The 26,227-nt window shown below is 40.1% G+C and overlaps 1 protein-coding gene across 9 annotated transcripts in view; it reads right to left on the bottom strand.

The window, feature by feature from the left end:
- The window catches only part of EML5 (EMAP like 5), a 109,968-nt gene extending 88,556 nt beyond the window's left edge, over window positions 1–21,412 (bottom strand). For 8 of the 9 annotated variants that reach the window (XR_014794996.1, XM_084883710.1, XM_084883712.1 and 5 more), the window contains exons 1-5: window positions 20,823–21,412; window positions 13,148–13,307; window positions 6,632–6,730; window positions 4,542–4,610; window positions 126–311 (exon numbers count right to left, since the gene is read on the bottom strand). Coding sequence is in view for 7 of the 9 variants with exons in the window: in XM_084883710.1 (XP_084739836.1) it covers window positions 126–311; window positions 4,542–4,610; window positions 6,632–6,730; window positions 13,148–13,307; window positions 20,823–21,019 (711 nt within the window). In the remaining 2 variants the exon portion in view is untranslated. Of the gene's footprint in view, window positions 1–125; window positions 312–416; window positions 521–4,541; window positions 4,611–6,631; window positions 6,731–13,147; window positions 13,308–20,822 lie in introns of those variants that run through there. The other variant, XM_084883713.1, reaches the window with a different exon arrangement.
- Between the last annotated feature and the right edge of the window lie 4,815 nt (window positions 21,413–26,227).

The raw sequence follows: 26,227 nt of genomic DNA, 5'->3' as shown, positions 1-26,227 counted from the left end.
TTACAACATTTTCCAAGTAACTGGACTGATTAGAAAGTTTTCTAGATTATGTAATCTTTTGTTCTAAGGCAAGAAGATAAGCAGTTCACATCAAAAAGTGTTTGGAAATATTTAAATGTGCTTACAGTATGGGCTCCTTGTATTGTCCGTATAAGGTTGATTCCTTTCCAAACATAGATATCCCCATTGAGCGCACCAGAATATGTCAGCTCATCCCTTGCACAGGCCAGGCACAATATTGTTTGCAGGTCGCCAGTCTTACCAAAGACTCCTCGTTTTGGGGTCAGAGCATTTCCACATAAACTCCAGAACTAAAAGGTACAGAGTCTAATAAGATTATCAAAGAAAGTTTATAAAACAAAGTAAATCATTCCCAGTACTTTGATGCTACATTAGAGCAGCGGACTAGAAATTACCTAAGAATTCCCCTTATGATACAATAGCATTCAAGGTTCACATCCTCATCCTAGTGTTGTCAATAGCTAGTTACAGCATATAAATTGCTGGTTTCAATCCTTATCTGTAAGAACAACAGAGGTGGAGGTGGGGGAGGGTGAACTACATTACTTTTTAAATGTGCTATGCTTCCCTTAGGTTTCTGAAGAGAAAACTACATGAAATTTAGGTTGAAAAGCTGGGAATGAGCTAGCAATGAAGATACTATATACTAATAGGAAAAAGGACCAAACCTAATGTTCAATCTGATAAAGACAGCAAAGTCAGGGAAAAATAAAAGGATTAGTATGTTGCACCCATTGATCTTTTCAATGCTTAAAAAATAAGAGGGATACATATTTGGAATGACTGGTTCGTTCTTGGGAAAACACAGGGAAGTCAAACAGGTCAAACATAAATCTTCATGACCAGAGTTTTGTTCTTCTTTGTGAAGTCAATTTTAATAGTTTGCAGAGAGAAATAAAAAAACAAAATTGGGGCAAAGGCGCGCGCGCACACACACACACACACACACACACACACACACACACACGAGGCCAGGTGCACGAAATTTGTGCAAGGATGGGATTGGTGGAATTGGTGGTGGTGGTGGTGGAGGTGGTGGTGGTGGGGGTGGTGGTGGTGGGGGTGGTGGTGGTGGTGGTGGTGGTATGTGTGTGTGTCTCAGCCCCCCTGTACCCTCTCGTAATCCAGGACATCTTTCCTGCAATCCGGGACCACTGGCTCCTAACTGCTTGCCTGCATGCCTGGGATGGGATTGGTGGTGGTGGTAGTGGTGGTGTGTGTGTGTGGATCTCAGCCCCCCTGTACCCTCTCGTAATCCAGGACATCTTTCCCGCAATCCGGGACCACTGGCTCCTAACTGCTTGCCTGCATGCCTGCCTGATCACCCCTACCCACTCTGCCTGTCTGACTCATCGTCCCTAACCACTAGCCTGCCTCCTGATCATCCCTCACCATTCTGCCTGCTTGCCTCATCATCCCTAACCACTTGCCTGCCTCCTGATCATCCCTAACCACTAAGGCCTGCCTGCCTCAGTGCCCCTAACCACTTGCCTGCCTCCTTGCCCCTAACCACTCTGCCTGCCTACCTCATCACCCTTAACCACTCTACCTGCCTGCCTGGTCACTCCTGACTGCGTCTGCCTTAGCCCCCTGCCGCCACGGCTTTATCAGGTCACTTGGCTTTCTGGTCTAATTAGCATATTATGCTTTTATTACTATAGATATATAAAATAGCTCTGTACAAAGAAATTAGGCCCTAAGAATAAATTCAACTTTATAACAACTAAATTACTATTTAAAATAATATAATGTTATATAATTAAAAATCTTATCTGACCTTCAAGTTCTTATTTTAAGACCTAAAGATCTTAATTTAAAACATGAAGCATCAACCAAAACTGGTCTGGCTCAGTGGATAGAGTGTCAGCCTGTGGACTGAAAGGTCCCAGGTTCAATTCCGGTCAAGGGCATGTACCCTGATTAGGGGCACATCTCCAGTGGGGGTGTGCAGGAGGCAACTGATCGATGTTTCTAACTATCTCTCTCTCCCTTCCTCCCTTCCTCTCTGAAAAAATCAATACAATATATTTTTAAACAAAACAAAAAAATATGAAGCATCAAAGAATTAAAAATTATGATGCAGATCTACTCAAATAACAAAAAAAAAGTTTAAGATTTTTACATTTTAAAGTTCCATGATTTTGTGCATAAGAATAGCTGGTTTTCTCCCTTTCAGCAAGTCCCAATTTCAATCTATTATTTTCTTTTAGAATTGTGGTTCTCAATTGTGGCTGCCCATTAGAATCACCTGGGGGGAAATGATAAAACATAGTACATCTGGTCCCCACTGAGATAAACAGACAGAGCCTCTGGAGAGTGAAGTCCAGGCATCCACATGATTCTGATGCTCAGTGAGAGTGAAGAACCTTCATTCTAGGATCAGTGCTGTCCAAGTCAACTTTCTTTCTTTCTTTCTTTTTTTTTTAATATATTTTTTTGATTTTTTTACTGAGAGGAAGGGAGAGAGATAGAGAGCTAGAAACGTCGATGAGGGAGAAACATCGACCAGCTGCCTCTTGCACACCCCCTACTGGGGATGTGCCCGCAACCAAAGTACATGCCCTTGACGGGAATCAAACCTGAGACCTTTCAGCCCGCAGACAGACGCTCTACCACTGAGCCAAACCGGCTTCGGCCCAAGTCAACTTTCTATGATGATGAAAATGTGTCTGTATATCTCTCTCTCTATATATATATATATAGTATATATAGACGAATCACTAGACACATGTGGCTCTTTTTTATATACATGTATCTAGAATCAATCCTTTATTCTTTTGACACATGTGGGGCTCTTGAGCATACTGCCAGTGTGCCTGAGAAATGATTATTAAATTTTATTTAATTGTAATTAATTTAATTTAATTAGCTGTACTGGCCACTGCAGTTCTAGATCATCTTTGGGATTTAGTTTCTTTATTTGTATTGTCTGCAGAGAGCTACCATGTAAGGAAATGGTAGTTATATATATATATAGTTTGTTTAATTGAGAAGATTTTCAAATCTGAAAATGAAAAACAACAGTAAGGTCTCTATTAATTTGCCAACAATTTATTAAGGACTTAATACAATATATATCAAATACTGTGTCAAACTGATGTTCATAAAAGATGAACAAGACACAATTTCCACCTTCATGGTGCTTATACTACATACTTTAAACCTAGCACAGAGCCTATTCATTATCAAATCATTATCAAATCAGGACCCAGATTTGCAGCAGCAGCCAAAGATGCTCTGGAGAAAATGTGGATGGAAGTGAGAGTATCAGAAGAATGTGCACACAAAACCTTACTTACGCCAAAACCGGTTTGGCTCAGTGGATAGAGCGGCAGCTTGGGGACTAAAGGGACCCGGGTTTGATTCCGGTCAAGGGCATGTACCTTGGATGCGGGCATATCCTCACTAGGGGGTGTGCAAGAGGCAGCTGATCGATGACTCTCTCTCATCGATGTTTCTAACTCTCTATCTCTCTCCCTTCCTCTCTGTACAAAATCAATAAAATATATTTTTAAAAAAACCCACCTTACTTACTGGGAGTTATTTAACTGTTATAGGAACTGTTATATCAGATACCGGGAGAAAAGCAAGTAGTTCCAATTTGCATCACGGATTTAAAAGTAATTATAAACCTAAGAGTGAATACTACCACTGACTATATGGGTTTCAAATCCTGAACTACGATTATGAAACAAAACTCAAAGCTTTCATATGCAAAGTAAACAGTTGCTATCAAAGGCTGAAATCAAATAAGAGAACTAATGGAGAAGAAACGGTAACACTGTCAGAAAGCTGATCATGTGCCAGGCACTATGACATACACACTGCCTTATTACATCACCAACTCTGTGAGGTGTAACAGAAGCCACAGTTTTAAGATGTGAAAAGAAGCTTAGAGGTTAATGACTCATCCCAGGTCAACAGCTAGAAGGTGGCAAAGCCAATTCTCTCCATGATGCTTCTACCACAACGTTTTAACTTTGTAAATGAAAATTCAGTTTACTTGGTTTTCTATTCTCACATTTTAGTTTCTAAGTGAGACATGAAGCAACAAGATAAATAGTGCAAAACCTATTTCATTAGGCTAAATTCCTTTATGGGAAGTGTTTTATTAATTCTCTATTCATATCTATGTCCCTCACATAGATTCCTCACACAGTAACTACATGATATTTGTTAGATTGGACATTAAAATATTACAAATATTGACATTTAAAAGTAAGTACTGTCAGAATACAAAAACTATCCTAAATTGTAAATAGTGTGAAATGTACTCATCGGCAGAGAATACATTAACATCCTATATAATAAAGGGTGATATGCAAATCAACTGATCGGCAGAACAATCAGAACGCCCATGGCCCCTCACCCTGGCCACCCCTGCCCTCGAGGTGCTCCCCTACCGCCCCAGCCGGCCCACCCTTGCTGGCCCCCCTCAGGGTAGGCTGGCTGGACCCCACCAGTGCACAAATTTGTGCACCAGGCCTCTGGTAACTTATAAAACAAGACCATTCTAGTACCTTGATATGTTTCACACCACAGCTGACAAGTTTATTTGGCTGGTACAAATCCCAAGAAATATCAAATATCTGTAAACAAATCAGATTTATGGTTAAAATACTTAATTTCAGAATCATTTAACAATGCTGTCCAAAAGACTAAATAACCCCAAACCCTACCTATCATAAAGTCATATTTCTCAGCAAATCATTATCAGAATAATAATAAAAATCTTACGGGAAATAAATACATAAGTGATAAGGAACAAAAGCTTTATGTTGCCCAGCCAGAGTGGCTGCGAACCAGGAGGTCACAGTCTGATTCCTGGCCAGGGCACATGACTAGATTGTGGACTCAATCCCCAGTGTGGGGCACGCAGGAGGCAGTTGATGATTTTTCTCTCATCATTGATGTTTCTATCTCTCTCTTCCTCTCCCTTCCTTTCTGAAATCAATAAAAATGTATTTTTTTTAAAGATGAATTGTTCTTTATTTAAAAAAAAAACACTATTTCTTAGTTTCTATGAACTTGTGAAACAACTACATGAACTTATGAAGCAAGTAGTAGAATGACAATTAAAAATTCTTTTAGATTCTTTTTTTTAAAAATATAGGCCCATAAATAACAAGAATGGTTCAATACAACTAGGGCATAGGCATTTCTACAAAAAAAAAATCTGAATGAACACACACTTCACACATACAGCTGGGAAGGGAGAACGTTTTTATAGCTTTCCATCATGCAGAGCTACTTTAATAAAGAATCCAAACATTTATTTCACAGCACAAATGCTATTTTTATCTTTATTGTTTATCAAACAAAATTAATTTATGCAATTAAAGTTTGGAGATTCCCCAGGCTTTGTTCTTTGTAAGATTCCATAAATTCTAAATACACACAAATCATTTTTGTTACAAAAGCAAAAAAGAAAAAACCCCAGATGAAAAAAAAATACACGAGAAACATATACTTTAATAACAAATAACAGAAAAACTAATATTTGAAAAACAATTTCATAGCAGAATTCCGCTATCTGGTAGTCTTCATCATATTTCTTTGACATCTGTCAGCCTGATGAAGTAAAATGCTCACTACCTCTAAAAATGTACTAAGTGATAGCCTTCAGTGATAATGAAGAAATAATACATCTTATAAATTAATGACTAACAACTCACCAAAAAAACAGGTTACATGAAAAACTTACTAATGCAACTTTAAAATACTAACCACAAAAACAGTTTTAAAAGTTCCAACAATGACAGTATTATTTTTTTCATAGTAATCAGTCTATTTACTAAATCCAAAGTAGTAATGTGTGATATGCTTTGCTCTCAGTCAGAATACAAAATTGTTTAATAAACTGTACTTAACACTTTAATAATCTAAATTGTGTTTGTGTGTGTGTAACAGGCCGCTTTGAGAATTTGCTAAAAACTAAGGTTTTTTTTTTTCCAAACTGCAAATCACACAAATGTTTCTATATACTTTTACAGATTCATAGATCCCCCGAAATAGAATCAATGACTATCCCTCCTGTGCTGGTTTAGGTAAAAATTTTATTACACACAAAAGACTCAGACATTTTAAAGAGTTTATGATAAAATTCTGATGTGTGTTTATAAAAGTAGTATAATATTTAATTCAAAAGCTAACAACATATCCTTTATGTTAATTTTAAACAACTTAGAATAATATATCTTTAACAAATTTCATAAATAAAAAAAAATGTTAGGTCTCTAAAAACCCTAATTCTAATACATAATTTTAAATTCACACATGAAATATCATTTTCACCTTAATGATGAAATATATGTAACAAATCAGTGGTAAACCAAACTAAACAGACTCTAGGCCTAAACCATTCAATTTTTAAATTGAGGTTTTAGTGTCATAAAAATTCATCATTTTTGCTGAAGCAACTAGGTTAAAAGTTTTGTGCTAGCACTATACATACTGAGTCTACAATACATGTGCATTCTAATTACAACTGTACTTTAAATTTTTAATTAGATATGAATTATTGGTCAATACCAAAGACAGAAACATAAAACCCCCTGACACGCTCTGGCGTCTCCCGGTCCCCATGAGAAACCAGAAAGGGAATACTTACTCTGTCTGTGTGACCAGGAGCCATAGATAACATTTTCCCCCTTTTCCAATCCCAAACACAAACTGCATTTTTTGAGTCGAGTCCAACTGAAACCAAGCGCTGAAATATTTCCAGGAAGTCCCGAAGAGAATAAGCAGGCAAACGAGTAAAAAAGGAACCAAATTATAAATGGAAAGTTCTACTCGTGGGTATTATAAATATCAAAAACAGTTATATTTTATAGACCTTATAGAGAAAGGCTGGATATATTTCATCTTGTTAATAATTTGCACATATGTGTGGTTCTTTACATCAAGAAACAGAAAAATAACTTCCATGTCTAACAGTAGGATTGCCAAAATACCCTAAACATCTCTCCTGTCAAAAACTAAAAATGTTAGGTAAAATATAAAAACATCTCTTAAAGGCACTACTGAGCTATCGAATATTAAGAAATCTGAGAGCAAAAACAAAGTTGTTTCCTATGGGAATCTTGATTAGTAAGAGCTCCTCCATCCATCCGCTTTATTCGAAAGGTGTTAGCTAAGTCCTGGTAAGCCTGATTTTGTTCTGTATACTGAAAAGGAATAGGAAATAAAGTTTAGGACACGCTTAAGGTAGGGATTGCATTTGCAAACCTCTGACTAAAGCAGCAAACTCCTCAGAATAAGGGAAAACAAGAGACTATCCTATTTTAAGGAGGGGTGGCAGTGCATGAAGGGAGAAAAACTACCCTGAAAATCTGTAGCCACAAGCAGCCTTCATGTGACTGTAAGGCCTAAATCCACATTAACCATTAATCCCTTGAGTGGAAATTTTCATTCGGAGTGATCCTAAGGACTGCAGAATCTTCAAGCATTTTTCAACAATGTTGCCTAGGCAGATATAAATCCTATGTGGAAGACTAAAACACCCATCCCTTATAGTATTTTTAAAGATAGCAATCAATAAAATAAAAAATAAACCTGTTCCCAATAATCACAGACATAAGAAACATGAGTGAGAATCAGAAAGTCACAACAAACAGCAAGATCAGTCCTGCAAGACATCAGACATTGGATTTATCAGATTATATTAGTGTAAGACTTAAAAATATATTCATATGAGCAAAGAATAGGAGACTATAAAAAGTATCCAGGCAGATTTGAAGAAGCAAAGGGAATTTTTAGATATATATAAAAAAATGAAATTCAAAACTCATTGGAAGAGTTAAATAGGCAAGTAGAGGAAAGTAAAGAGAGAATTGAAAAGAGGAGATAGATGGAAAGGAGAAGAGAGGTTGAGAAACATGAAAGATGAACTTCTGGCCATGAATGAGTATCAGAGTCTGAACTTGACCCGCTGCTATAAACAACCCAAAAACTGTACAAAATACATGAAACAAATGTTTTCAGACATTCATAATAGGAAGTGAAGAGTTGTGAATCCTGAAAGGGGAGGAAACAAACAAGGTGAAATTGCTCCAGCCTTTACCTAGAAGGCAATTTCCAGACTACAGCCCAGAAAGGTGGAATACCAACAGAGCCCAGCAGACTTGCTGATTTGAGAAGACAGCCTAGAGTTCAGAGAAGCCAAGATGGCTAGAATTTGCAGAACAGAGAAAGAGCTCCATAAAATCTACTTATAAGTCCCCTGGAGAGCACCAATATTTCATGCACAGGGTAAAATCCCGAGGCCAAGCAAAGAACAAAATTATGAGGAAGAAAAAACAATTACTAAGAAGCTAGGTGAAAAAACTCCCAAAGATCACAAAGGGTCAGTCATGCAAAACTTAACTTAGTACGCATATGCATGTAGAGCACCCAAATGGTAAATGCATAAATATGATTTTCTTATTTTTAATTTGCCTTTAAAACTAACTCTTCTAGGCAAAAATAGCAAGTTATTATGGGGTGTACAAAACATGTAGAAATAAAATGAATGAGAACAACAGTACCATAAACAGAAGGAAAGGAAACAGAAGAAGACATATTTCTCCCTACCCTTTCCAAATGTACATGATGCTTCGTGAAGATCACAAAATTTTGAATCACAAAATAAGCCTAAACAAATTTCTAATAATGAAAATACAGAGTATGTTTTCTGTATTTTCAAAAACAGAAATCAGAATAAGCATGAAGTTATTATTCTATGAAGTACTTTTATTATCTCCACTTAATAGGTAAGAAAACAATGTTATTAGTTTCTGACAAGAACAAAAATCAGAACAGTATTCAGAAAAGCCTTCAAATATTTGTAAATTAACAACACATACACTTCTTAGTGAATGAAGGGTTAAAGAAGAAGTCACAAGGACCGACCCACAGCACACTCTTTGAAAAGCACTGATTTAGAAGCAGGGGTTGCAAAGTACAATTCTCAGGCCAAACTCTACTTGCACCCTGGTTTTTGTAAATAAAGTTGGGACACAGCCACACACATTCTTTTACCAGCTGTCTATGACTGCGTTCACACTACAGGGCAGAGCAGAGCCGTTGTCACTGAGACCACCTAACCCACAACGCTTAAACTCTTTACTATCTGACTTGTCAGAGAAAGTTTACCAGTCTCCGGTTCAGAGCATGGATTCTGGTAGCGGGCTGCCTAGATTGGAACACCGGCCCCATCTCTTACTAATGGGATGACTTAGGATAGTTCGTAAGCCTCTCTCTACCTTAGTTTCCTTACCTATTGAGTGGGGATAATAAAAGTACCTCATAGGGTTAATAGGACAATTAACATATATACCCTCAGGGCGGGGGGGGGGGGGACCAGAAGTTTACAGTTGTAAGTAAGTGAAACACAGTTTATTCTTGTATTATTATTTATTATTGTATTATTTTCCATATGAACAACTGTAAACCTACTTCTGCCCCATCCTGTATATAAAGGAGTTAAAAGAGTGCCTGGAATATAGTTAATGTTATATAAGTGTTTGCTATCATCGCTATCATTATCATCATCATCATCATCATCAGTTTACCATAATCATAAGTAGCTTTAAGACCCTATTTCCTCTTCTTGTCCAAATGAGAAATGTCATCTAGTCTCCTGTTAGAAACCATTTATGCAAAGTAGAGTTACTATTTAAACCCCCAAATGAGTAGAATGAATGGTTCATGCAAAAAGAGAGAGAATAGTCCTGGCTGGCCAGTGTGGCTCAGTGGATAGAGCATCAGCCCTTGCACCAAAGGGTTGCAGGTTCAATCCCCGGCCCTGGTTGGGGCACATTTAGGAGGCAACCAATCGATGTGTCTCTCTCACATTGATCTGTTTCTTTCTCTCTCTCCCCCTCCCCACTCTATTCTCACTAAAAAACAATGAAAAAAAAAATCCTTAGGTGAATCTTTAATATCTGAAACAAGAAGGTATCAATAAATATCTAGCCAAAACAAAGATATTCACCTCTTGCTATAGCAAACTGTGTAGAAATTAAAATGTCACAAGACAACCATAAAGTGAATACCAGAGAAGCTCGGTCCTTTTATACCATTGCCTCTTCTCTCTGGCTCAACTCATCATACACACAAAGCAAGTCACAACTGGCTAAAAGCTTTAAAATTCCATGGAAGTTTTTAGTAAAAGTTCTGGCACTCTACTCAAATAAGAAAGATATTCCAACAGCCACAGCTAGACGCATCCCGTGTGTTCCTATACTTGTGAAATTCTTTCAAATAATGGACAATTAAACTGAAGAGATCCTAGTGTGGAGAATTCCTGTGGTCTCAGGGCTCATTATAGAAGATCTAACGGTTACAATGTTACAAAATAAAAATCACTAATTTTGAAAAAGATACAGGATTTAATGAAGTAAATATTGGCCAAATCATACAGAAAGCCATTAGATATTAGGATCTGTAAAGCAATACAAGACAATTTTTTTAAAAAGGAGCAGGCACTTGACATATGTTTAAATATCAGGAGGTTATTTGAAGGCCCTTGGGGGGAAAAAACCATGAAACCCCTAATATTTTTGTAAAAATGACCCTCATCATTGGCTTAAAGTCAATGGTAAGCCAAAGCATTTTATTTTGTACCAGTGTATAGTTCACAAATTAGGTTAAAAACATTAATCCTTTATTCTTGGTTTATTCTATAAATTAGCAAAGTTGTAACTGTAACAGGTTTTATTAAATATGAGAAATGTACTTTTATTATTTTAAATTATGATTATATTTTCAAGATAAATTCCTAAATTCCTCTTCCTCCTATTCCTCCCCCATTTACTATGAAATTTTAGTCCCGGTTTGATGTGGCTTTATATAATTAGCCTTTTTAGGCCCTAATTATTCTCCATAAGGGAGACTCCAGTGTTGGCACAGATACTCCATTCAGAAGAACCTCTCCAGGAAAAGAACATCCAGCATTGCTACCAACAGGGAAACTCATTCACTGGATAAATCTTAATTGGTCATTTATAGTCTCAGTTATAGTAGAAAATACAAACATTATACAGTACTTCCTAATGGGTATCTCATAGTTTATAGAGTGGAGAGATATGTACTAAAATATATTTTTTAACTAAGGCATTTTCTCATTAACATCATTTCAGATATTTTCTTCTTAACTTAATCTTTAACTGGAAGCAGTTCATTACAGGATTTAACTGTACTTAAGATGGGTAAACTCAGTTTGAAATATAAGCAAGCACCTCCGAAGTTCCTTTTGGGGAGGCAGTTGAGGATTGCAGTTAAAAGCATGAGCTTTGGAGTGTGACTGCCCTGGGTTCCAGCTCTGGTTCCATTTACTAGCTGTGTAACCCAGGGCAAGTTACTTAACCTCTCTAAGTCTCAGTTTCTTTATCTGTAAAATAGAGATAATAACGGTCTCTATTTCATAGGGTTGTGAGGATTAAATGAGATAATGTAGACCAGTGTTTCCCAAAGTGTGGTACGCATACCCCCAGGGGTACGGGAAGAGTTTGGTGGGGATATGCACTGCACCTTGCTTAGCTGCACCTAATTCTACGTTCTCATGAGTACGAGGGGTACTCAGCATTACGAAAATTATAGAAGGGGTACACATATGTCAAAGGTTTGGGAAACACTGATGTAGACAATGCCTTACACTTAGTATGTGCTGAATAACTTTTAGCTATTATGTTGTTTTTTTTTATAAGCTTAAATTTTAAGTAACATGTTCTCATGAATATTTGTGGTAATAAAATACATGAACCCAAGACTTATCTTTAACTTGCTTAAAATAAGTGAAATTAAAGGTTTCAACTAAGAAAAGCGGTGGGCATAACTTCTCCTTACACATATAAGAGAAATTCCTCAGCAATGCCATACATTACATTTAGAAAAGGCAATTTTAAAATTAAGAAGAAAACATCTATACTTAAAATATACAGACACACAGTTAAAACATCTTGGATTTCATAATACTTTTAGTAAGTGATTTTTAAAAACAACTTTGTTGGTTTATTTCATAAAATATCATCTCCTGTAAAGTAGGTAAGGAGTATTATTCTCTTCCTTTTAAAGAATAAAATAAATCCTGATATGAGGACATTAAGGGACTTGAATAATAAAAATGGCACACACAAATTAAGGTTCTGTAATTGACGATCACTGCTACACTGTGATATTAAACCTAGAAGCACATTTTTTCCCAAATGAGAGGTTCCAGTTAAGTCTTTATAGATCTCTTAACAGACTCTTATCAGAAAGTCATATGTATCTATGCTACTCAAAGAAGCTATTCCTCAGAGTTATAAATAAAACATCTACTGGATATCATTTTCAATGGAAGAGCTCACAATGTAATCTGTTCCTATTAAATCTAGCCCTATGAAATTAATTTTATTAATTAAAAAGCAGGTACCTACATTTTTTTCTAAAGGTTAAAATAATTTTTAAACTCTAATTTTTAACATAAAACTTTTAAAGACTATAAAAGTTTTGCACAGCTGCAAAATCCAACTTTTTACCACTTCTTAAATATGTTTTAGGTAAAAACAAGTTCCATGAAAACACCACCAAAAAGCTGTTGATTTGTTTAATTTTTAAAAAAAGTCACTGTCTAGAAGTAAAAAATAATTTGGGAACTGATTAGTAAAGTAAGTGAAATATTAATTATATCTTTTGTTTTTAACTTTGATTTTTGTCTAAAAACAGTTCATATAGGAACTGCCTTGTTATTTTCAATAAAAAATGCAATTTTAATAGAAAACCTTATAATAACTAAAAATTAAAATGTATACAACTTTATTTAAACCTTATTTTCCTAAGATGTCTTCCATTTGTCTTATCAATATACACAACCTGGAAAAGAATTATGTGTAAAATTTTCTAGAACAACCAGGTACTATTCCACTGCATCAGAATCTCTTTAGCTTTCATGATAGTAATTAATTCAATTGAAAAGTTCTTGAGAAAATTAAAAAACCTCACTGTTCTCATATACACCAACCACTCATCCCACCTACCCATCTCCAGCCTTGAACAAATACTTTTTATCATTGCTTTCTGATTTAATATGCATAGATTTATAATAATTTCTTATAGTACACATTCTTAATATAAAGTTACAAAAAAAGAAAAAATTATCACATACCTGGCCATCTAAATCAAATGCTAAGCAAGCTATACCATGTGTATGAACATCCTTCAGAACTGATATGGTCTGTACCGTGTATGAATCCCAAACACAGATGTAAGGCTCTTTCCCAACTTGTCCTGTTGCTACCAATACTCGTTCAGGATGCAATGCAAGGCTGCAAAACAAACAAGTAGGAGACTTAAAGATGGTTATAGAGATTTTATAATATTTGGTATACATAACATATACCAATGTGAAAATTAAGAGTTTACTTATCTATTTAAAATAATTGGATTTAAAACAAGTAACCTCTATAAAAATCCAGGCTAAGGGCTACTACTTCAATAGTACATAGGATAGCCGGGACCGGTTTAGCTCAATGGATAGAGCGTCGGCTTGGGGACTGAAGGGACCCGGGTTCGATTCCGGTCAAGGGCATGTACCTTGGTTGCGGGCATATCCCCAGTAGGGGGTGTGCAAGAGGCAACTGATCGATGACTCTCTCTCATCGATGTTTCTAGCTCTCTATCTCTCTCCCTTCCTCTCTGTACAAAATCAATAAAATATATTAAAAAAAAATAGTACATAGGATAAACAGTTAATGACAGACCTCCTAATCCCTATAATTTGATAGAGTGTGTGCAAATTTCTCCAAAAACAGAATGTTCAAAAGGGTCAACTGAACATACAACAGATCAGTAGCAACCCTACCACATTCCATTCTCTCCATTGGTATGCATCTATTTTCAAGCCCTCTATCCCATTTTTACTCCTTTATTGGATAGAGTTAGATCATATCTTTAGTGCCCAAAAATAGTATTAGTAGCACTCTTACAATAACATTAATATTAAGTACAAATCACATTTTACAAAACAAAATGTCATCCATGAGTCATGGAAAATAATCTATGAATCTTTAAATACAAGACAAAGACCTAATCGTTGGTAATGATTTATATATAATACATCAGCAAAAGACAGGAAATGAATATAAATTTCTCCTTGACAAATTTTTCTACAAGTAGATTTAGATGATGAGTTTCACCTTTGAGAGGGAAAAATAAATGGCATCAGGGTAGAGGATGTATGAAAGAGGAAAAAGTTAGGAAGGTATTAAAACAGAATCAGCGGATTGGATATAGGGAGATAGGGAAAGGAGATGGTCTATGTTAACGCTAGGGTTTCTGGTTTGAACATCTGGATGGCTTGGGATGGTAGTCAACAAGTCAAAACATACTAAATGAATATTAAAAGGGAAGATAAGTGGAAATAAAACTTAGTTCAACATTTTGAAGTCAACCAACATATCATATTAATAAAGAACAAACCCCCATACATAGAAATAGATATAGAAAACACATTTGACAAACATTCAACCCTTTTTATGATAAAAATATAATAACCTAAGAATTTTAGAAAGAGAACTTCCTAAATCTGATTAAACCCACTGCAACATCTGGCAACCATCAAAATGTTCTCAGTATCCATGAGGCTGTTTCTGTTCTACTTGTTCATTCATTTTGTTTTTTAGATTCAACTGTTGATTAATATGTGTTTAGTGCCATTTTATTGTCCATAAATGTTTTTAATCCTCACTTCATTAAAATAAAAAATTTCTGCTCTGTGAAAGACAATGTCAAGAGCATTAGAAGACAAACCACAGACTGGGACAAAATTTTACAAAAGGCACATCTGATAAAGGACTGTTAAAACTCAACAATAGCCGAAACCGGTTTGGCTCAGTGGTAGAGCATCGGTCTGCGGACTGGAAGGTCCCAGGTTCGATTCCGGTGAAGGGCATGTACATTGGTTGCGGGCACATCCCTGGGAGGGGGTGTGCAAGAGGCAGCTGGTAGATGTTTCTCTCTCATGGATGTTTCTCACTCTCTATCTCTCTCCCTTCCTCTCTGTAAAAAATCAATAAAATATATTTTAAAACAAAACAAAAAAACTCAACAATTAGAGAACAAACAACCCAATTAAAAATCAGGCGAGAGACCCTAATGGACACTCATCAAAGAAGATATACCGATGGCAAATAAGTATATGAAAAGATGCTCCACATCACATGTCACCAGGAAAACACACTGCGAAACAACGAGTTTCTACTACAGTACCTATCTGGCCAAAATCTGAAACGCTGATGATGCTAAATGCTGACAAGAATGTGGATGGAACAACAGGAATGCAAAACATTGCTGGCTGAAATGCAAAATACAGACACTATGAAAGGCAAGAGTTTGAACCATCCACACCTTGGCAATGATACAATCCAGAATTCTTACCTCACATCCAACCCATCTCTTTGCCTTGTCCCTGTATTCCCCAGCCTCTGGATTAAAGTGAAATCATGTACTCTCACCCTGATGGTGAAGAACCCGGTAGTCTTTAGAGTGAAATCTGAATTAACACCTTCTACTATCACAACCTCTTGCTTGCCAATCCAGCTATGATACACTGCCTATCCCAGGAGGGAAAAAATAAGTCTTTTGTGGTGTAACGATGAATCAAGCCTGCCTATGGCCTCCGAAATAGCTAGATCCAGAGTGTGATGTCCATCTTCAGTCCCATCCCCATCCCCTCATTCTAGCAGCCAATCAGCACCAAAGAATTGCTTAGTGTTGAGATGGATATGCATGCCAGTGTCATGCGGTGAGCACTCTATTTTTTAACAATCGAATCCACCTTTAAATTACACTGGCCCACAGAGGGTGATGCTGTTGCTACCATCCAGGAGCTCTTAAGATCTTTGTGCTCGTTCTTGCTGTCTTTAGCCAACAGGGTGATGCCACATACCACCCTATAAGCAGAATAGATACCACTGTAACCAAAGCAGCTTGTTTACACCGGTTAGAGGTAATCCTGAACAGACCTACGTGTCTCAGAATATTGACCCCTATTGAAGACACAATGGAAGATTCCTGATGGCATAAAGAGAAGCTAGTCAGCTGTTAGTGGCTGCTCCGTGCATGGCTGGTGGCAGCACGTGGTCTCAAGCCCTACAAAAGATAGTTATCTCAGTTACCATGCCCTGACTAGACATAAACTTAGGGTGTTATTTCAAACGTCCATGAAAATACATCCACTTTAGAATTTCATAGGGTGGAAATGACCTATCCTTCTCATAGGCACTTATATGCCCTATCAGACGTTAACGTGGTGGATATTTGGACTATTTCTGACTGCAGATTCTGGTTCCAAAACTGATGATTGATGCAAGACATCTGTGTTTTCCTGGATTGATGATGCAAGATATCTGTGTTTCAGTGTTTCCAGCCCCTGATGGTAGTGAGCACATCCACCACGAGAAAACCACAGTTAAGATTGCTTTATTTGGTAATAAATCCCAAACAGGGATGTCCAGCAAGGGAGAACTTAAAGCAAGAGGCCCAAAATCTTAAAGGGGTTCCAACACTTAGCAGATTACCTACATTGTTATAAAATGCATAATAGTAATGAATGAATTTGGCCCCAAGTTTTTTGAGGTTGACTTCCCTAGCCCTCCAGCTAAACACGGGTTATTACTATCTCTAGAGCAGTGGTTTTTAACCCTGGCTGCATATCAGACTCATCTGGAAAGCTTAAAAATTAAAAACAGAAGGAAACAACAATAAGCAAATTATACCTGAGACCCACCCTAAACAAATTAAATCAAATTTCCAGGATGGGACTCAGTCATTGGTGATTTTCTTATGTTTGAGTTATTTTAACTCTCTAAGCCAGTGTTTCCCAACCTTCTCTCATGATGAGAATCACCTGGTGGAGTTGTTAAAACACAGATTCCTGAATCCCAACTAAGAAGTGCTAAACTAGAATTTTTGAGAACATATAGGTAAAATTGCCTACCTAACTTAGTGCTCTGTATATAAAATCTGTCTTAGAGCACTAGTTAAGTATACAATTTTACCTATATGTTCCCAAAAATTCTAGTTTAGCACTTCTTAGTTGGGATTCAGGAATCTGTGTTTTAACAACTCCACCAGGTGATTCTCATCATGAGAGAAGGTTGGGAAACACTGCTCTAAGCGACTCTAATATGCAGCCAGGGTTGAGAATCAGGAATCTAGAAGCAGCGGGTTTTCAAACTTTACAACACACCGTTATCACCTGGAGGTGATTAACATGGATTAACTGCTGGGTCCCATATCCAGAGTTTCTGATTGGGCCTGGGGTGAACTCTGAGAATTTGTATTTCTAACAAGTTGCCAGCTGATGTCAATGTTGCTGGTTAGAGGGCCACACTTGGAAAACCACTGATCTAGGCCAGTGGTCAGCAAACTCATTAGTCAACAGAGCCAAATTAATCAACAGGACAATGACTGACATTTCTTTTGAGAGCCAAATTTTTTAAACTTAAACTTCTTCTAACGCCACTTCTTCAAAAATAGACTCTCCCAGGCTGTGGTATTTTTGTGGAAGAGCCACACTCAAGGGGCCAAAGAGCCGCATGTGGCTCTCGAGCCGCAGTTTGCAGACCACGGATCTAGATAGAGGGTGCTAGTCAAACTTCAAACTACAATATGTTTACAATCAGCCGAGCATGTTAAAATTCAGAATCTAATTCAGTAGGTTGGGTGGGGTTGGAGATCCCCATATCTAAGATGCTCCCAAGTGATGCTGAGACTACTCGTCTGAGGACCATATGTTTAAGCAACACGGATCTACATCTGCCAGCATGTGTCATTTTTTTTTTTTTTAATAACCAAGTAAACTAGAAGCTGCTGGGACATATCTTGAAGGCCAGTTTTGTATTTTGGAAGACATCTTTCTGCTCCCCTTCCCCCTTCCTCTGATCACCTGAGCATACAGTCTCCTGAGAGTCCTATGATTATAATATGGGATGGAGCAAAAGTAGATTTATGGCTGTGAGAATGCAAACACGAAGTTTATTCTTGTATTTTTATTAATTACCAGAGGCCCAATGCACGAAAGTTGTGCAAGGGGCTTGGCCCTCGCAGCCCCACCTGTCTTGGTTGGCCCTTGCAGCCCCAGCTTCATCCGGAAGGCCTTCCAGACGGTTGTTCCGCTGTTTGGTCTAATTAGCATATTAGCTCTTTATTATATAGGATTGTTTTATTTTCCATAGGAACAACTGTAGCCCTACTTTTGCCCCCAACTTATAAAGATAAGAAAAAGTGACCCTAAAATTCCTATATTATTTCTGACAGTGAAACTAACTTCTGTATAAATCAGTACTGACATAAATACAACTAAAGGATAAACTACTAAAGAAGCATAGAGATACATGGTAAAAAGAAGTAAAACAACAAGCAACATGGACAAAATGATGTCATATAGCACCATCATTAGCAATACTAGATGTAGTAAGATGACAAAAAAAACAAAACCTGGTAAATGATAAACTGGTTTTGATTCATTCTGTACAAGCAATATAGGATTTATAGTTTCAGAACATTAAAGAAAATAACCTGCTCATTCCGGTTAGCACCAGACTAAGTCAGATTTGACCAATAAGTTTTACCTAAGCTTTGAGCAAATATGGAAACAAAACAGATGGCAAAAAAACAGTAAACTTTTTATTACTAAGGCTAACTTTTCAACAACACTGTTTTCCACTATGCATCACATTTATGAATATTACATTTTTTGCTGTGAAATAGTTGAAAATTACTGAAGTACTGTCTACATTTATATTTCAAACACTGAACTGAAAGAAAAGGAAAAAGTCTGAACATTTGCCTGATCTATTTCACAAACAATAACGACCTGTCATTGTTCGAGATGAAATTTCCAGAGCCCTTTCACTGATTCCTCATCTATATTTTTAGTGCTATATTAAATTGGTGCCGCCAATTTCAAGATGCAATATGACTCCGATTTTACTATCCCACTGCAATTTTTTCAGGAAACCTTTTTAGTGTTAGAAATTGTTTTAAGGGTAAATCTTTTGCCTATATAAAAGTAACTTGCCATTTTGCAATATTGTGAGACAATGTATGGATTGTGCAACTGTATCTATCTATAGATCTATCTACCTACCTACCAATATGAAAGGAAAGGAAAAGCATTACCTTCCTTAGAGTTTACAGAAACACAATGATAAAAATTCAAGCAGTGTGACATATGACATAACCTCTACTTACGGCTGGATGCACAAAAAACATAGTGCCCCATCAAATAAATCATATCTAGATTTCAAAGAGCCTCATATCATCCTGCTTTCAAATACCAAAGAGTACACACAACAGAGGTCCTGAGAAGACCTCAAAATCCTTCACACCTTCCTCACCTATTGAATTCAACCTAATAAACCGAGTACCTGGAGGATGGCTACTTCAACTAAGTAAAGTCATTGCCTATCCCCTGCATTGTGGGCAACCTAACACATGGAAAAGAAGGAAACTGTCAAGGATAGCGAAAAAGAGAACTGGCATGAAGTCTACTCTTGGGATTAATAACAACAAACACACAAATGAACCCAAAAACAACCCGATTCCGTATTCCACAATCCCAATTTTTGCTCTTCGTACCTTTACTCCATCTTACCCTACTACCTCCTTTTCCCTCTTACAGATCATGGACGTACACACTAAAGAAAAGAACTTTGTCGTTTATGGAATTTATGATTCTCGCCTGTAAGACACCAAACCCAGATACTGGATTTGAAATGCCCAATTTAAATCCTGTGGAGGAACCAAATCCAATCCTAGAGTTTCTATTAAAAACCCAAAAGCAGCACACACACATTCTCAAAATAGTTTAAGTACACGCTCCCATCACCGACACTTCCTATGCTGTGCTTGAGGCAGTCATCAATGGCCTTAGCACAATTTCTGCAGCTTTCAACTTTATCTGCCACAAAAGTTTCTGTTGAGACACCGACTGACACATTTCAAATGCATCATTCCCTAAAGAAATGTCAACAACGAATTCACCCAAAGGGAGAACTAAAATGCAAAGCAAAACAATAAAAATGTAATTCAAGCCAAAAATACAAAAGTAAACTTATGTTAGGGATCCTTTAGAGAAAACAAGGGAATTGGGAACGGATGCTTCCTTCAGATGCAACCTACTCCCAAACTGCCTTTGGGGGTGCAAACGTGAACCTCTAAACAACTGCCTGGAGGTCGCCGGGGCTTCTTTTCGGTCCGCTGCTCACAGCAGGCGGTGAAACCTGAACTCCGTTATTCTCATTATTGTGGCCCAGAAGTGAGCGCGCGCCCGGGACCAGCCTCCAGCTCGTGGTCCTGGGTTTCGATCAATTCTCTATTAAGGACTTCCCACCGGCGCTTTAAGAATTCGTCGAATCAGAAATCTCGGGCGGGATGCAAAGGATGAAACTGCTACCTAAATAACCTTTTTGTGCAGTTTCAGGAACGTGTAGGGAGGAGGATACCGAGCGCCAAACGCCCAGTGACCCACGGCCTGGGTGTCACCGCTCCGCCCGAGGATGGGGAGAGGCGCTGGCAGGACAGCGCGGCTTCGGAACGAGACGCCTGCGGGCTGTCTCTGCAGCGATGCTCCCGGCGGCACCGGGTCACCGCACCGCACCCGGGAGGTCGGCAGGTGCAGACCCCGGGAGGTCTGCGGGTGCAGACCCGGGGAGGTCGGGCCGTGCAAACTCCGGGAGGTCGGCCGGTGCAAACCCGGAGAGGTCGGCGGGTGCAGACCCCGCCAAGGGCTCCCGGCGGGGACGGCGGCCGCCTCCTCCCCGCCCCCGCGCCGGTACCTGATGATGTCGTCGCTGTGGCCGCGGTAGAACTTCTGCCGGTGCTCCCGCGGGCTGTACACCACGCCGACGCCCGCCACGAAGTACACGATCTCCTTGGCCGCCGTGTAGTAGAGGTTGTTGCGGCACTGGTGGCCCCGGTAGCCGTACACCCACTCGAGCCGCAGGTGGCAGCTCGGGGCGCTCCGGGCCGCCATGTCGGGGCGCCCCCTCCGCCGCTCCAGCTCCGGCCCGCGGCGGTGGCGGCGGGAGGCGGCGGCGGCCGGGCGCAGGGAGCCCCCCGGCTGGCGGCCGGGACTCGCCGCCCGCCGCGTCCTCTAAGCCGCGCCCGGCAGGTGCATGTCGCTGCTCCGGGCCGCCGCCGCCGCCTCAGCCCACTGGCCGCAGGACCTCCCTCGCCTCGCGGACCATGCCGAGGGCCGTCCAGGGGGTGCCGCGCGCCCTTCCCCGCCTCGGCTCGCTGGTCTCAGCCTGCCGCGCCCCGGCGGAGACGCAGCCGAGCGAGGGCCACTGCCCGCCTCCACGCCCGCCCCGGCCGCCGCCCGCGCTCCCGGCGCCCAGCCCGAGCCACCTGCGGCGTCCGCGCCCCGCGCCGCCCGGTCCCGCCGCCCCGCGCGCACGCGCCGCACGCCCCCGAGCACAGGACCCCGGCCTCGCGCGGCCCCGCCCCCCAGCCTTCGGCCGCCGCAGCGCGCTCGCCCCGCCCCTTCCCCCTGTCATTGGCCGCCGCCGCCAGATCGCCCCGCCCCCACCCCTGTCATTGGCCGCCGCCGCGCGCTCGCCCCGGCCCCCGCCTCCGGCCGCCGCGCGCTCGCCCCGCCCCTCCCAGCGCAGAGCCTAGGGAACGCGCCGGGGTCCGGAGCCTCGGGAACGCAGCGGGGTCGCCGCTCCTGCGCTGTCGCGCTCACCCGGCGTCGGGACCCGCTCCACGGAGGCGTGGCGAGCGGCCCCGGTGCCCAGGCCGCGTCCCGCCCGCGCGCGGGGAGCTGAGCCCCCGCGGGGACGCCCAGGCCCCGGGACCCTCGGCGACCCCGTCCCTGCCGCCGGGGGACCTCGCCCGGGGATGTGCCTGCCTGCGTCGCCAGGCCCGGGGACCAGGCCAGGACTGCATTTGTGCCGGGAGAGGATGCTAACCGCTTTTTTTTTTTTTTTTTTCCTTCTGATTGTGTATTGGGGTGTGTGTGTGTGTGTGTGTGTGTGTGTGTGTGTGGCTGGCGTGTTTCTTGCTGTTTCATATTGCTCACTACACCAGAACTTGAGTGGGGATGAAACCTGACTTCCTAGCTGTACATTTTCTCATTTGTGTGGGTGACCTCAAAGCTGAAGGAATTTAGGTCGTAAAATAACACGTCAGATCCGATTTGTTAGTACATAGCCATTGTGCCTGGATTTTTAAATATTTGTTTTGAACACCAGTACTTGATACTTCTTGCATTTTAGTAATGGCGTGGATATTGTGATCCTGGAGAACGCCCCACTAACAAATATGTCCTGGCGGCGATGGATTCCTGGCTATGTCATTTCCCCTGGTAACTCAGTTTTCTAAGTGACCCCTTTCCCATGGAAATATGGCCGAGGTTAACCAATACCTGCAAAAAAAAAAAAAAAAAATATATATATATATATATATATATATATATATATATATATATATATATATATATATATATTTGAAGTCCACCCTTTAAGAGGTTTTAAGTGCAGAATGATAGCCATGAGGTTTACAACAAGAAATATCAATAAAATACAAATATGAATCCCCCCCCCCCCCCCCCCCGTGTCTAAAAATCGCTGTTTTGGTTTCCCTGGGAAATATTAAAATGGAAATCTGACATAAGCTGGAATGAACAATCCTTTCAAGAAAGTGACTGCTCTGTCCATTGTTTGGAGCAGTATCAAAATGTTGATTCTCTCATCAGTAAAAATGCCCTTGGATGAGAATTTTTTGAAAAGTGATTGCTCAAAGGTGATGATTCCTATTCGGTACCCATACCTTTTGAATGGATGTTACACAGCCTCTACTTCCTCAAAGATTCAAATTACCAATTGCAGAGGAGAAGGGCCATCCCAGAGGAAGGAATCTACATAAATGTCATGCAAAGCAAACTTAAAGAAATGAGCAGATGTGGCTAGGAAGGCTTAAAATAGAAATGCAACGCACTGAGGTTCACCATTGGCATCTAACAGACTAGAGAGAAGTATGATGCAGGAAAAAGTGATTGCATGAACTTCATAAAATTTCCAAGCTTTCAGACATCCTCAAGTTTATTATTTTTGCAATTCCCAGAGTGAGTAGCTATAAAGCTCTTGTAATGAAGAGGGCCCTTGTCCTAATTTTCAGGAACAGCGAAGAATTAGAAGAGAGGAGTGAGCAAGATTGGGGGAAGTGTGCCCGCTCGGCAGCTTGTCTTTGGTTAGGGGTAACAAGAATCTTAGCAGAAAGGAATGAGGAATGTAGATTGGGTTTCTGGCACCTGCTGGAAAGAAAAACTCGGGTACAAGTGGCTCTGTAGCCATAAGACCAGGGTGCACCTGTATTTGTTTTTTGTTTTTTAATAAGAATGTTTGCTAACTCACTAGTGAGTTCCTTGAAAGTCCCTGGTGAGAAAAAGAAAAGGTTGTTGATTATATTTAATCAGTGAACTTAGAAAAGATGACGTGTTTTGTTGCTATACATCTGTGGTGCATTAATTTCTGGTTACATGTCATTTTCATGAGATGTAGGATGGTGAAGAATATTTAAATACAATGAGTTGCGTTGCAGGCGAGGAATCTCAACCACGGTCAGGGAACCCAAATCTTTTATAATGGGCGGGAAGCCTGACCTGAGGGCCCTGAAGGGAGACATCGTCTTTATTTTACGGGACCATGAGCAAACCTCCCTTTTGTCCAGAAGATGCTATCTTTATCCTCCAAGGTTGTTCGCTACACAAACATCCCAGAAAAGATACGAAAAAAAGGCAGTCCGAGCCTTCACAAAGATGTGCGGAAACAGGGAAGACCTTTGGAGCATTGTCTCCTAACAGAGATCCAACATGCAGCACTTTGCATACTTCTTCCCTGAGTAGACATGCTACCAAATTGTGATCATGTAAAATTCGTTTCTGCAGCAACTGAGAATATTGAGTTAAGCAGGTAATACAACATAATATTGTCAAAGGCTAAGCTGGACGTTAGTTAAAACAAAGGACATATTTTGTTCAGTAACTAGAGGCCCAGTGCACGAATTTGTGCACCAGTGGGTCCCTCAGCCTGGCCTGTGGGATCAGGCTAAAATTGGCTTTCCAACATCCCTGAGGGGTCCCGGATTGTGAGAGGGCATAGGCCAGGCCAAGGAACCCCACCAATGCACGATCAGGGCTGGGAAGGGATGCGGAGGTTGGCCAGCTGAGGGGGAGCCACAGGAGGGCTCCAAGGCAATTCGAGCTGCTCTCACTCAGTCCAAATAGGCTGGACCCCAGCTGCAAGCTAACCTACCAGTTGGAGCATCTTCCCCCTGGTGGTGAGTGCACATCATAGCAAGCAGTTGAGCAGCCTTAGCATATCATTAGCATATTACACTTTGATTGGTTGAACGACCGACTGCTTGACTGGACACTTAGCATATTAGGCTTTTATTATATGGGATACTATGTTGCAATAGGGAAGAGGGTCCAGGGTAAGCTGAACTCAACTTCCCCAAAACAAAGGGTTGGATACCTTTTCAAAGATGGTTGTGGGAAGGGAAAGGCACTGCTGGTGTTCAGGGGCTTCAGTCCTGTGACCAGGACACCTGGGTTTGTACATTGGAACTTATCGGGGAAGAAATAAACTCCTGTCTTTACCACAGGAGGCAGTGGTGCAAGTTGAAGCAAAACAGCCACTGAAGTTAGACCCTTATCCTCCACCTACCAGTTATATTGAATTTTGAGAAATTATTTATGCAGATACAGGGAGAGAGAGTGTTTCAAAGAGACAGCTCTCAAGTCCTCAAAGAAACAATTGGGGGGGGTGGTATATAGGTTTATACCTCAAAGGGCAGAAAATTGATTTATAATTAACTGCAAGCTTTCCAACATATAATAAATTGTCCTGCCCTTGTTAAGCTGAACAAATAATAAATTGTCCTGCCCTTGTTAAGCTGATTCTCAGACAGGCATTGTAAGGGGGTCTTGGATCAGCCTAGGGACATGGCCTTAAGCTGCCAGAACCATGCTAATTTGGTCTCTTAGTGCGGTGGTTTGGATGGAATTGCTATATACCAAGAGTTCTGCCATTCTCAGTATAGCAGTGGTACAACTATTGGGTCGGCAGCTAAGTAATTGCGGGTTTCACACATATATGGCTTCAGTTGAATTTTTAGTTTGCAGACGTAGTACAAATGTAAAACACATTTTGTTATTTGATAGTTGGCTATTCAGCTGTTAATCAGTAAAAAAAGTTTTTTGATCTGTTTTGTAGTTTTCATTTGGCGTTCGTTGAAAAATGGAAAATCAAAAGGAACATTTTCGTCATATTTTGCTTTTTTATTTCCGCAAAGGGAAAACGCATCGCAAGCTCATAAAAAGTTATGTGCTGTTTATGGTGACGAAGCCTTAAAAGAACGGCAGTGTCAAAATTGGTTTGCCAAATTTCGTTCTGGTGATTTTTCACTCAAAGATGAAAAACGCTCTGGTCGTCCAGTTGAAGTTGATGACGCCCTAATCAAAGCAATAATCAATTCAGACTGTCACAGTACAACACGTGAGATTGCAGAGAAGCTTCATGTATCACATACATGCATTGAAAATCACTTAAAACAACTTAGCTATGTTCAAAAACTCGATACATGGGTTCCTCACGAACTGAAAGAATCACAGTTAACGCAACGCATTAGCAGCTGCGATTTGCTAAAGAAACGTAATGAAACTGATCCATTTTTAAAACGACTGATAACTGGCGATGAAAAATGGGTTGTTTACAACAATATCAAGCGGAAAAGATCGTGGAGCAGGCCAGGTGAACCAACTCAAACAACATCAAAAGCTGATATTCATCAAAAGAAGGTTTTGTTATCAGTTTGGTGGGATTACAAAGGAATTGTCTACTTTGAACTCTTACCACCCAACCGAACGATCAATTCTGATGTCTACATTGAACAACTAACGAAATTAAACAATGCAGTTGAAGAAAAGCGGCCCGAATTGACAAATCGAAAAGGTGTTGTATTCCATCATGACAATGCAAGGCCACACACATCTTTGGTCACTCGGCAAAAATTAATGGAGCTTGGTTGGGATGTTTTGCCACATCCACCATATAGTCCTGACCTTGCACCATCTGATTACTTTTTGTTTCGATCTTTACAAAACTCCTTGAATGGTAAAAATTTCAATAATGATGATGATGTCAAATCGTACCTAATTCAGTTTTTTGCTAATAAAAAC

The sequence above is a fragment of the Pipistrellus hanaki genome, assembly GCF_964339955.1.
Source record: "Pipistrellus hanaki genome assembly, chromosome: 1".
NCBI classification, from domain to species: Eukaryota; Metazoa; Chordata; class Mammalia; order Chiroptera; family Vespertilionidae; genus Pipistrellus; species Pipistrellus hanaki.
Note: the sequence above shows the minus strand (reverse complement) of the source record. Positions and strands in the feature narration are given on the sequence as shown.